At 42.6% G+C, this 12,408-nt stretch overlaps 1 protein-coding gene across 3 annotated transcripts in view; it reads left to right on the top strand.

Moving 5' to 3' along the window:
- Grp170 (hypoxia up-regulated Grp170 co-chaperone protein) overlaps positions 1-12,408 on the top strand; it is a 534,702-nt gene that overhangs the window by 520,303 nt on the left and 1,991 nt on the right. For 2 of the 3 annotated variants that reach the window (XM_084606342.1, XM_084606341.1), the window contains exons 14-20: positions 2,695-2,817; positions 3,145-3,240; positions 3,675-3,826; positions 5,768-5,978; positions 6,304-6,516; positions 7,429-7,609; positions 9,767-9,853. In XM_084606342.1, the coding sequence (XP_084462468.1) occupies positions 2,695-2,817; positions 3,145-3,240; positions 3,675-3,826; positions 5,768-5,978; positions 6,304-6,516; positions 7,429-7,609; positions 9,767-9,853 (1,063 nt within the window). Of the gene's footprint in view, positions 1-246; positions 331-2,694; positions 2,818-3,144; positions 3,241-3,674; positions 3,827-5,767; positions 5,979-6,303; positions 6,517-7,428; positions 7,610-9,766; positions 9,854-12,408 lie in introns of all 3 variants that reach the window. The other variant, XM_084606343.1, reaches the window with a different exon arrangement.

The raw sequence follows: 12,408 nt of genomic DNA, 5'->3' as shown, positions 1-12,408 counted from the left end.
CTGAACTGATCTTGCATTTGTTCATGGCTTGCCTTCCATGTTTCCTCAAGCATCTTGCATGCTGGATATTATAAGAACATCATTTCTATAACAACACCAGGGGGCTGGTTTGCACTGCACAAATTAGCAATGGCAGAAATGGCTGCAGTGATAAGCCGAGACGAGCTGGATGGGGACGCATAGAAGGCACGCCACAAAAGTACTGAGGCCTTGCTGTTCACACTCTCGCCATTCTTTCACGTACAGGTCAGTTACCTTTTTGAAAAGAAGGTTTCAGCTCCCGGAGTGAAGCCAAAGGTTGTTAAGAAAGACTCACCTGTTCCCAAGCCGGTAAATTACTTCCGTGTGCATTTGTGAAAAGGCAGCGGTGCCTGTGCAGATGCACACCTGCCACTCATTGGAGCAGCAGCAAATTTTAGGGCCTCTTATTGATTGTGTGAATTGTTTTTCTGTTAATGCTCTGAAGGCCTACAGAAAGCATTAGAGAGGGAAGGGCCTCTCCCCTTCCTCTCACCTGCCTCCCCCGTCCTGTGAAGAGCAGGTGAACAAACAAGGTAATTGCGAGCAAAAAAAAAGGAAAGGCAGAGAAGCTACTGCATAATAATGACCATGTCAGCACCAAAAAAGAACAAAGCAACGACCATATGTTCAGGTGGAGGCGTGTAGTTGGTAGCATTTTGATATGTCAGTTAGTCCTCCATGGAAACCGCGGCCGTGGCCACAGCTCTTTCTGGAAGCATGGTGAAGTCGACAAGTGGAGTCAGTGAAAAGGAAGGGAAGCGATTTCTGCTTTTCAAGATGTCCGCACTCTCTCCTGCGTCATTTGCTTTTGGCAATATCAACGTGTTCCATACGATTCGAGCATTGTCGGATTCCCGGTGGCCGCGTGATGTCTGTGCCACAACGCAAGGCGTGTGGTGCAGTTGATACTGTTGATTTTCATGGGTGCTTGTCACGCTCGCATCTTGTACCCACGATTTGCAAGTTTGGGGCCAGGGCAGCGTGAGCTCGCATGCGGCGCAATTTGGCATGCAATAAATGCTCTATGTAATCGGGGATTTACGCTTTCCGATGTTGTTGAGCAGATAATCTGGGGGATGCAACTCACTGCCATAGTGGCGGAATTCTTTCTACTTTATTTTCAAGTACTCCGCTTACAACACCACCCTGTCTTCGGAAAGCGCTGCGGCCGCACATTCGCCGGTTGCAAGTCATATTGAGTGCAGTAGTGCAAGGTTGTCTACTGTTAGTGTGAAACACGAACGGGGGGTCGCTCTCCTCAAAGTACCACTGCATCCGACATGGCGCACATTGAAGCGAAGTAGCAGACCATGTCAAGCACAGCCACCAGGCCCCTCTGTGCCTGCAGCACTTTATTTTTGATGCGCGACTTGGCCGGACGCAATAACGCTTTGAACAGAGGTCGCATGTTCGCTCTAATAATGGACGACCCTGTATATACATTGTGATTAAAGCTGCCTTGAGAAGGGTTCATAAAACACAACAGGAAACATAAACCATTTTTCTCAAGATTGCCTTCCATCAGTTTATGTGCATGCCTTTGCGACATCACAAAGGCTGTCCCCCACTGCCTTACAAGCGCACATTGCTTTCATCCCAACTCCTGTGACTCGCATGGTGGCAACCTCTCTTCCGTAACCATAACAGTGGACGAAGAAAAAAAAGGCTTAGAAAGTGCGCCTCTTGCCCCCCGTCCGATCAACCCTGAAGGTGCAGAGTTGCCACTGAAATCTCAATCCTTTCTTTATTAGACTTTAATCGAAGTGTCACATTCTTTCCTAAGTCACCTATTGACTAGGCAGATCTCTGCTGAAATGCTTGCATTACAAAAGAAATTGTGCTGTTACACTCAGGTTACGTTTGTTGTGGAGCTTAGGATTTACTATACTTCTATAGCATTACACACAGTTGTTGGAGGAGTTGCATGACTTGGTAGCTGGGCTACTCGTATATAGCACATTATTTTAATTTTGACACAGCTTGAATCATGCTTGGTGCTTTCGTGGGGAAGTTGCATATGATTTGTATGTTGCTTTACTAGGTGCTCTTCTTGCAAAATGCTGTTCACATCTGATTTCTCTCTTCACCCCTGGCAACCGGCAGTATACTAGGGTTGGTTTGTTTGATGGTGGAACTTTAGCACTGGGAAATTAAAATCAAATTATTTTTCCTTTCTTTTTTATATTTGGAATAAGAGACTTATGGGTGTGTGTGATATCAGTAACTGGCAGGGGTTCCACTATTTTTCTTAGTATTTAGGCAGTTTGTTTTTAGAGATGTGCTTACCAGGCACATGGTCCTGTGAGCCCAAGAAGTGTAATTAGCTTGTGGTTTAAGTGCAGAACTCTGTTTCTAACTTTGTGTGTGAATGACCTACATTTAATTTCAACTTTTAAACGGTTTGGTGTGCTGGTGTATGCGTAGCTACGCAGCTGTGTTTATTGCCTTCATGTAGTATAAGGAATTTTGATATTTATAGTGTAGTGTTCTACAGTCAAGTTTATAGTACAGTCTAGTAGCTGAAGCCAGCTGTGGTTGCAAATCTGCAAGTTTTGTTCTTGTTCAGGCCATATTGACTTAGATGTTTTAATGTAATTGGAAATGCCAAATCCTGTCACTATGGGAACCTTGTATTGCAGCACTTTTAATCTATTCGGCTTGTGTTGGCTACAGGCCGAGGCAACCTTTGAGAAAACTGTGGAGGAAGTTGTCCCAGTCACTGAAGAGTCGACACTGTCAAGACTGGGGAGCACTTTGGGAAAGCTGTTTTCTGGAGGTGGAGACGAGCCTGCAAAGGTGAGCATCCAGAAATTTGGAAGAATGATTCTGTAGAGAGATTGCCTTTTTTATGTCTTAAATATTGTAAGAATAAGTGCTCTCCATCTTTGGTTTGATCAATGAGCTTGTTACAAAAGGCTGCCGCCATGCTGTACACCTTTTAGTTAGTCTACTGCTGCTGACTCATACTTTTGGAAAATATTGTTAGCAATGGTAGAACCTTGTTTAGTTAAAGTCTGTTGGATTTCGTAATACATTCTCCCAGTGGTTACTTGGGATCACTGGTAATTGATGCCAGAATTGGTCAATGGCACATGGTTTACCTGACCTGTCCTTTCTATACAGGATGAGGGTACTCCAGAATCGAGGGCAGACAATGCCAGTGCACAGGCTCAGGAGAATGCCACTGCTACCAAGCAGGCCGGTGAAAACAAAACGCAGGTAAAAAAAAATTCTTTGCTCTTAAAAAAAAAAGAAAACGGCATTTGCAGTAGCCTTTGATAACCGCTTGACCATGGAGGCTAGCTGAACGGGGGATTTTGATTTTCTGGAGGGTAGCTTTAGTTTTTCTCTAAAAATGTGACACTGAGGTACTGTTTCAATGGTGGTTAATATTTGGGATGCACTGAAGAAAGAAAAAATTTAAAAAATACTATGAAATTCAATTTGTTCAGTATGCTTTAGCAGCTGTGCCTTTGAGCAGGCTTTACTGAGCCTTATTTAATGCGTGCAGGAAGAAAAAATAAAAGAATATGAAGCATAGATTGTTTGGTTGCTTTAACAGTTGTGACCTAGTGATTGCTTCGAACTCTGCCAGAGCCCATGCTCATGTCATTCAGTTGATCACCATGCTCATTTCATCCTTGTCTGCGTAGGCTGAGCAGAGAAGTTTGGAGGGTGAGGCTGCTGCAAACGAGACCACCAAGGCAACGAAACTGGTCACACTGAAGGAGCCAGTGACAATACGGCTGACTCTGGTGGACCGGGTGGATTTCAGCGCCGAGCAGATCGCTGAATCCATAAAGAAGTAAGGATGCAAGCTGAACACCGTGATGTTTCTTGTTGCACTAAGTGGGGGACGTGATGAAAAAGTTCCTTTGCTCGTTTACAGATTTGGAGAGCAACATCATGGTAATGTCTCAATCAGGCTACACTTGCAAGCAATTGCAGGCTTGCAGTTCTGCTGTGGAATAATGCAACAGTTCTATTCCATCAGAAAACGATTCCATGCCATCCGCTATTCATAGGCTAAAATTTTGAATATGTGCATAATGAGGTCCAGCCAAAATTTGGATACGTGTGTAATGAGGTTGCGTTGCACAATGTCATGCAAAGTCACAAAAAAGTAAGAAACGGTGACGTCAAAACTGTGTTTGAGCACTAAGATAATGAGATGCACTTTTTCGTTGGAATCGTTTCGAGTAGCCCCGTCCATGTGGCAAAAAAATGGTGGCGTTGTTCTTTGTGGTGGCTCTTGCGAGGCAGCAACAGTTGCGACTTCCAAGACTCAATCAACATGCGGCGCTTTTGACGGAAGAAGGAAACTATGCAGCGACTGCATGGCAAATTAGCTGATAAACAGTGGCATTTGCGAAACAGCTGTTCATTAGAGTGGTAGGTGTGCGCGTTTCATTTTTTCGTGCGGAAGTTCATCATGCTTTGCAGCGAGGGAGCAACAAGACAGATGTAACCTTTCATGAGTGGCTGCATTCAGCGCATCGCATAATCAATTGCTCGTGTTGGTGCACAGAAGTGGATCCTGTCGCTAAGGAAAAAAAAAAAAACTTCTTTGAAGGAAGGTTATCTCTGGTACGGCAGCATTCTTGGTGCCAGGGGTCTCAAAGAAGGCAGGATTCTTGTGTCACAAAGGCTACTATGCCATTAACACCATGGTTGAAATATATTTACATATCATCTGTAGATATGTGCGCGGCTTTGCTTGATGATGGACATTTTTCAGCAATACCTATCCTCAGGCATGTGACGCTGACTTGTGAATTTTCGCAATCGATACTCGATGGTTGGGCTTCGCACATAACGCATTCATCTAGCAATGTTGAACTCGGAGACCGATCACAGTTTGCAAGGTAAGGCTATTTGCAGATGAGGAAACATCAAACAACATGGATCGCAACCAATCGCACTCAAGTATGGCCACAGAAGAGAGAAATTATGTTAAAAAGCATTGGAGCCATCAACTGATCCTACATTGGCAGGGTTGTTTTGCCTGCAAAAAACTGAATTGGATCTGGAACATGCTGTTTTCAGCTGTAAATAAGGCTATGACTGTTTAAAAGCAATATTTTTGCATATATTATGAGCTCTTTACACTTTTTTGCTATTACATAAAAGTCGGCATCTATTATTATACATCTGAGTGCTACTAACTCCTTACAAAATGAATTTTCTTCAATAATAATCTTGTTTTATGGGCTTTTGTAAAGAAAAAGAATAGCAGAAAAAGCGTTTGGGCGTGCCTTGTACAATTTTATTGGCTCTTTTCATTTTTCATAAAACGTCATGCCTTGGCCTCATGGTGACGTTCATGTTATCGTCACCTCAGATGCAATCATCGCCAGTGGAATAGAATTGATTTTGGCATCGTTATATTATTCCACTGCTGATTGTAATGGAGCTGGCATTTTTAATGCCATGGCGTTAGGAGTGGCACAAAGGCTTTAAAAGCTTTGTGGTGTTGGCAGAGTATGCGTGAAGTCTACTCTTACCAACTGTGTCCGGTAGGAGGGACACAGGTTGGAGGTATTGTTTAGAGGGATTTCTCTCTCTCTCTCTCTCTCTCTCTCTCTCCACCTGCTACACCTGAAAGGTGGCGGGTGGAGGGAGAGAAATGGATTCCATGCAGAGCTGCCTTGCCTTGCTGAAACATAAATGTTTGTGCTGATTGGTATTTTTATCAGCAAGAGACCAAGACGTAATGGAGTTTGACCGAATTTTCATTTCTGCGCAGGCTTTCCGAACTGGACAGTAAGGATAGGGCAAAGCTTGCAAGGGACCATGCAAGGAATGCCTTGGAGTCATTCCTACACGAGACCAAGGATAAAATGTACAGTGAGGACTATGAGAAGGCCTCCACTGAAGAACACCGACAGAACATTCTGACCATGCTGACAGAGAGCTCTGACTGGCTTGAATATGAGTCGGACAACGCAGATACCAAGGCAAGGCTTATTTACAGTGTGGAGACATCCTGAATAGCATGGTGCGGCATTACTGTGCATGCATTGCCAGGCCCATTGTGACAGCGATAAAGAGATAGTCTGGTGTTGCTTGAGGAACTTAATACTTATATATACGTGTACACCTTAAAAAAAAGTTAGGCTGAAAGTTTTATTGAAGCCTTTAGGCTCCGTGATAAAGCCTTTCTTTTTTTTCTTATGCGTTACTTTTTCGAAAGATGAAAGGGCTGAGGGCAGGAGCTGCTCAGTGTAATCGAGACTTTTGAATTTGGCGTTAATTATGGTGTTGACACCTCAATCTTTCTAGGTCTTCAAGGAGAAGCTGTCCAATCTGACCAGGCTCGTCAAGGACCTGTTTGACCGAGTGCAGGAACATCGTGAGCGACCAGGAGCTCTGGTAGCCCTGAACAACATGCTGAATGCGAGCGAGGTTTACTTGTCGGCCATCACTGGCTTGCAAGACCAGATCTTTACAGCTGTGGAGATTGAAACCCTTTCGAGGATTATAAATGAGACCAAGGTGAGCGAACTGTAACATTGTCAATTTAATGATTAATGGCTGTATTGTTGCATTGTTATAAGGCTTCTTTTGGAGCACTTAACACCTCTGACTAGCGTTCTGTATCTGCTTTGAATTTGCTGCAACTTGATGCATGACCTTCAGTCAGAGATAGGTTTACGGGCCCCTCTTGGAGGGGATGTTAAGGAGGGGGGATTATTACCATTTGTATATTTGTATTTGTACTGTTTTTTTCTTGCGACCTCTTTCGTAAAAAAAAATTGCAAAAATTGAGCTTCTTGCATAAAAAATTTGTTTCCCCTTTCATTATTAAATCCACCGTCCTACCTTCTGTACTCTTACTCTCACATATATTTCTGGAGATTGGTGGAAAAAACTGTGGCCCTTTTATTAGTGAGAGCATGGAATGCTTTATTGGTGAATGCTAATCAAACGTAACTTACCTATGCTGTATGTGCTGTTACCGATGTGCATCTGTTCAAGCAGCACACCGGCGTTCCTTCTTTGTAGTTTAACCACCTTGCAAATATATTAATTTCTACTCTCCGGGCAGTTCTACCCTAAAGCAGGCAAAACTACCTTTGCTGCTTTAACTTGTGCAAAGAAAAACTAATTTATTCAGGGTTCTTCGTGAACCATGGTTCACATTAGTTACCTTCGTCATTTAAATTTTAAAGAAAACTAATAGTACATCTAAATACCTCGGGTTGAAAACTCTTAAGGCTGCTGAATGGCTAATGCTGCCCATGAATAGCATATCACAGCTTACTAAAGAACATAACCGAGCCTCTAGCTTGTACTGAAGGACAGAGTGGTTAACAGTGGAGAATTCAGGCATGTTTACCAATGTAATGTCATGTCAGAGGGTGTTATTCAGCCTGGCCTTCTGGCTTCCTTTTCCTGTGTGCACAGGATTGGCAAGCCGAGCAAGTGGCACTACAAGAGCAGACTCCTCTGCACGAGACACCCAAGCTAACCCTACGGATGATCTTCGACAGGATCCAGCTTTTGGATCGTGAGACCAAGTACCTACTGAATAAAGCGCAGCGTGCCCCACCTCCAAAGCCCACAACCAAGAAACCTGAAACACCTGGTAAGGCATTCATTTGCTGCCCGAATTGTATTAAACCTCGCAGAATTGTTCAGTTTCCTTTTTTTTTTTTTCTGATGATTTCAGGTATGCAAATATTTTTTTTGTAAAGCAGTTAGTTCTAGGGGTATTAGAAAATTATTGCTATTGTCTGCTCAAACAATAGGGGAAAATATGCTCCTGAGAAAATATATAGGTAGGTACTATAGAGTGTAAGGAATGCAATGTTGGAAGCAGCTTTAAAATTGAGCTAATATCAGAGATTTAGAAGCCCGTTGAACTTGGAACAGTCATGGCAACTATAAATAATGTCAAAATAAAATACAAAAATTTTATAAATGAAAATACAAAAATGTGTTTCCAACATTGCATTGCAACATTGCCTTTTTGAAGCATATACCTCGTATACTAACACTGCATGTTGTAAAAAATATCCTGTTAAAGACATCCTTTCATACTCTGTCAAAGATCCTGTAAAACAAAGGAGTGCTTTGACAAAGATTTGTTTAGGATTATCCTCCTTTATACAAGGTTTTTCTTCTGCAAGCATTTCTGCTGCCACTCATGACGTTGTTTGGAAAGCCTTTGGTAAATTACTTTTTGAGAGATGGTTATTTCTGACAGGCTTGCCCAACCACTTGTCATTGTTTATGGCCATTATATGTGTTTATATCACTTTGTGCAACACAATTCTTCAATACCAGATTTCCCTGCTTCTGTGCCTCAGTGGTAAAGTCACTTGGCTGCTGTCCAGGACGATGTGGGCTTGATCCCAGTCACGGCAACCACATTTTGATGGAGGTAGAATGCAAGGCACCCATGTACCCAGGCATTGATGTCTTGATATTGTGACAGGTCTCTACTAGCTTTGGCTTTGCACTGAAAGCTTTTGTCAGGATTCTGCTTTGGTATAAAAACCTACGGAAATGTCATTTATTGAGTTTGACGGTCTGCCAGAATAAAGGCATTGACAACTGTTTGTAGGCGCAATTTGACATGGGCCTTCTGGGTAAAAGTGATTAAGAGAGTGTGTTCAATGAGAATCTGTCTTGGAGGGATAGACTTAGCAGAAAAATAAAAAAAGCTACTTGAGAAAGTACTACTTGAGGAAGGGTTCAAAATTTTGATAAAAATAATGGTGGCCTAATACGTTTAAGATCAACCATACGTATGCTAATGGGGCAGGCCGAACCTGGGGCATGTGACATGAAATAAAAAACAGCGGAGTTCGTTCATCGTGGTGGCTTCTCTGCGGTGCCTTGATGGGCTTCCCTGTAGTGCCTCGATGCAAAGGGGTGAAGCATAAAGAGCAAGAATGCAGCGACAGTCAGCCATTGCAACGACTTCTTCACATTGCAGTATAAAGGGGCGAAGAATTCGGAAGTAATGACAAAGTGGTTCTTGCGCGCCATTAATGTAAACATACCGGATGTCTTACTGGTGCAGACTGAATTCTGCAGTAAGCAAAAAAAGGTGCTGATTATACGCTATGTTGTGAAATGCTAATATATATTTTTATGATGTGAAAGTGTCAATAATTGCCTTTGTACTTTACTCAACAGTTATATTTTTAAATCGGGCAGTTCGGATCGTGCGTTTTCCCAGATAATATGCCTTTTGCCCACATTTTTCAGGGAAAGTATCGAAGAGTTATTACTGTAGATATGCTGTTCCAGGCTGTCCTTCCCAGGTTGGCTTATCTAGGATATCTTAGAATATGTGCCCTGCATGCATTTTTAACCCTGTTGGGCTGCATCGTTACACTCATGATGGAGCAGAGCAGAACATATCGGGTTTTTGTGAGAATCTTAGGAGTGAACATTTTTCGTTTAGTTGTATACAACTTCCCAGTGTGCATCAGTGTGTGATTGCTTTTGTTGCACTAAAATCTGTCAATCACTGTAGCTTTGTGACCCCAATAGTTTTATTAGTGGGAGAATATCTGCTCTATATGTAGGAGGTACAGTGCTTGAACCATAGTATGGTATGCAGCCCACTGGTTGTTTTAGAAAATTTAGGGTCCGTCAGCCTAGTGCTAATTTTTTCAGGGGTGAAACATGTAGCAGGGGCTGTCTGGTTTATGAAGCAAAATCATTATTGTTCCCTACAAATATGTTTGTTCATAGACGTTTGAAGCTTACATGTCTTGGCCTATTCTAGACGCCAGCAAAGAGGGGAAAGAGGAAGAAATTGTGCCAGATGTTGACATACCCGAAGGACCTATACCTGTGGAGCAACCAGCTACAGGTCAGTCAAAGCCTCTCATCATCTGCTTGCACCAATGCAACAAGAATTTTTTTTCCCCTCAATGATTGTTTGGCTTCTGAATGGCAGTGTTCTGGGGAGAAAAGGTGCCATTGTCTTCATATACAAATCCAAAGATACAGTAATAGGGCCTCTGCTGTCGTATGGCAGGCTGCACTCTGGGGCTGAGCCTGGCAAGAGGTTCCTGGTATGACGTACAGGAGCATTAGGAACTTGTTCTGCACTACATGGAGGAATTGTGAACATACCTAGCAGCTCTAGCCATGACTAAGGCTTTAGTTTCCCCATGATTCTGCAATTCTGCAAAAGATCGCAGATTCTTTTTTGGCACTGTGTTTATGGGCATCAGTAGGAATGACATAATAAAAAAATTGCAAGAATACAAAGCGAGGGGGCGCTTCAGGAGGACTCAAAAGAAATTTTATTTAATTTAAAAAAAATGTTATTACAGTTATAATGCAATCGAAAACTGTTAAGGCCAACCATAACCACAGGTCCACCAAGAAAATGCAAACAGCATGCTAAAATATGGAAGGAGATGTGTTGATGCTATTCAAGAGGGGCATTGTCTCACATAGCAGCAATTGCCGTCACCACTATACCTTCATTACTTGTTTTCAGTTTCCCAGTCCTGTGCATATTTGCTATTTTTGCTTTCTTTAGTTGACTCAGTCCGGTCTGTGCCTTGCCTTTCTCAGCAACGTGCACCGCCTTCTTTCATCCTCGGCCACTTTCTCCTTTGTGCTTTCACACTGCATGCTTTGCCTCAAGTTTGTAGGAAAGCTGGCTTCTCCTGGCAGCTTTCCAGCCTGGTGGTGAAGATCACTTAGGCTATCCTGCAGAGCTTTGAAGGGGGGTGGGGAAGTATTCATTTCACACCAGTATCACATTGGTAGATCTCAAAATGATATTGTATCTCACTAAATTTCGCGGATTCTTCCTTCTCAGTCTGCAGAATTAAAATTTTTTCGCCATATAAGCTTAGGAGCCTTAGACATGACTCCTTTAAAGCTCTGATTAGATGAATACTCTGTGGACAACCCTATTAGGCTCTTGTTTTTAGTGCAATCACATAGCTGGGTTTGTCTGTCATAGCTATGCCAAGCATCATGCAGTAATATTTATTTTTGTTTTACTTTATCTAAAATATATGAGTGTTAAAATAGTGAGCGAATTAAATTAATCTGTGCTGATCGCTTTTCAATTCAAGTTCCACTACGGTGTTCCTTATAGCCTGATTCACTTTGGAATGCTAAAACCTACAAACCAAACCACACCAATTTTAGTTCTATACTGCCAACGTACACATTTCATACCCAGTTGCCCTCCCGTTTCGCCCAGGAGACACCCCATGTTTTACTGAACTTGCCAATTGTATCTTCCGATAAGTTGCCTTTGCAACTTGTCTTTTGCAAGAATAGTTATTGCAGACTGGCATAATGGAATCGGTAGTGCATCGTAATCGCTAGCATCACCAATGCTGGCTCTAGCACCACTGGCATCATCGACTAAGCAGTCGATCAAAGCCAGATTAAGCCAAAGCCAAGTTGCTTTGACTCGTTACATTTCAAGTTCGCAGTTGCAGTGGCTTGCGTCAGGGTTTTTGGATCATAGGAGACTCCACTTCAAAAAGGGGCTAGTTTTAATATGCACTTTTCAAGTGCTTATGAATTGTTGTGCCATCTAGAAGCAGTCAACAGAAGCTTTCTGCTATTGCCATCATTGCCCTTTTTTTTCTTTCTTTCTTTCTTCTTTTTAACCTTAACTCTACGGCTGCTACATCTAAGAATATTTGCTGCTGCAGCTCTTCAGCTTAATTTATTTCCCAGGTGGTTGTGCATTTATCAACAATCTGAAAATTTTCAACTTGGACACAGTTTCCTTTAATGGCCGCAGGCGCTGCCAGTATTTTTAAACACCTGAATTTTGAACAATCAAAACCGCTGTTTTTTGATAGATGGACTCTATGGGAAGATTTGCAGCTGTTAATATTTTAGAGCTCTGGCTTGTGCATATGTTTAGTGTTAGGTTAGCTGTCTGTGTGCGATGCACAATGCAAAGTTAGAATTTTCCTGTGCTTAGAGTCATGGTGCTACCAAAGGCCAGAAAGACTTATTCACAGACGTTTTTATGATTCTATATTTCTGAATTTCTGTGATTCATGACACTGAGGAAAGGCAAAGATTTTGCATTTAGCACAACGCATAGATATGATGCTATGAAAACTCTGGCCACTAGCAACGGCGTTGCCATGCCGGCTTCAAAAAAGTTACGTCAGGGCCTCTCTTAAGCTTTTTTCTTCCTCCATGCCCTGCAACACAGGAAGAAAAGAGGCAGGCGGCTAGGCCTGCTGGCTACTGTGTAATAACCCACAGCTTTGTGGTGGCGCTAGGAGCTGGTACTAGATAGGCTGATGATAGCTCCAGCCCATGGACCATACACACAGAAACGGCGGTTTCTGTTTCACGCGACGGTTGCAAGCTGCGGCGATGTTAATTTTAGCCGAAGTTGTAATACTGATGTTCCTAGATTATGAA

Source organism: Amblyomma maculatum, chromosome 6 (assembly GCF_055883805.1).
Source record: "Amblyomma maculatum isolate TAMU_Amacu chromosome 6, ASM5588380v1, whole genome shotgun sequence".
Taxonomy (NCBI): domain Eukaryota; kingdom Metazoa; phylum Arthropoda; class Arachnida; order Ixodida; family Ixodidae; genus Amblyomma; species Amblyomma maculatum.
This window is presented reverse-complemented; position numbering and strand designations above follow the sequence as displayed.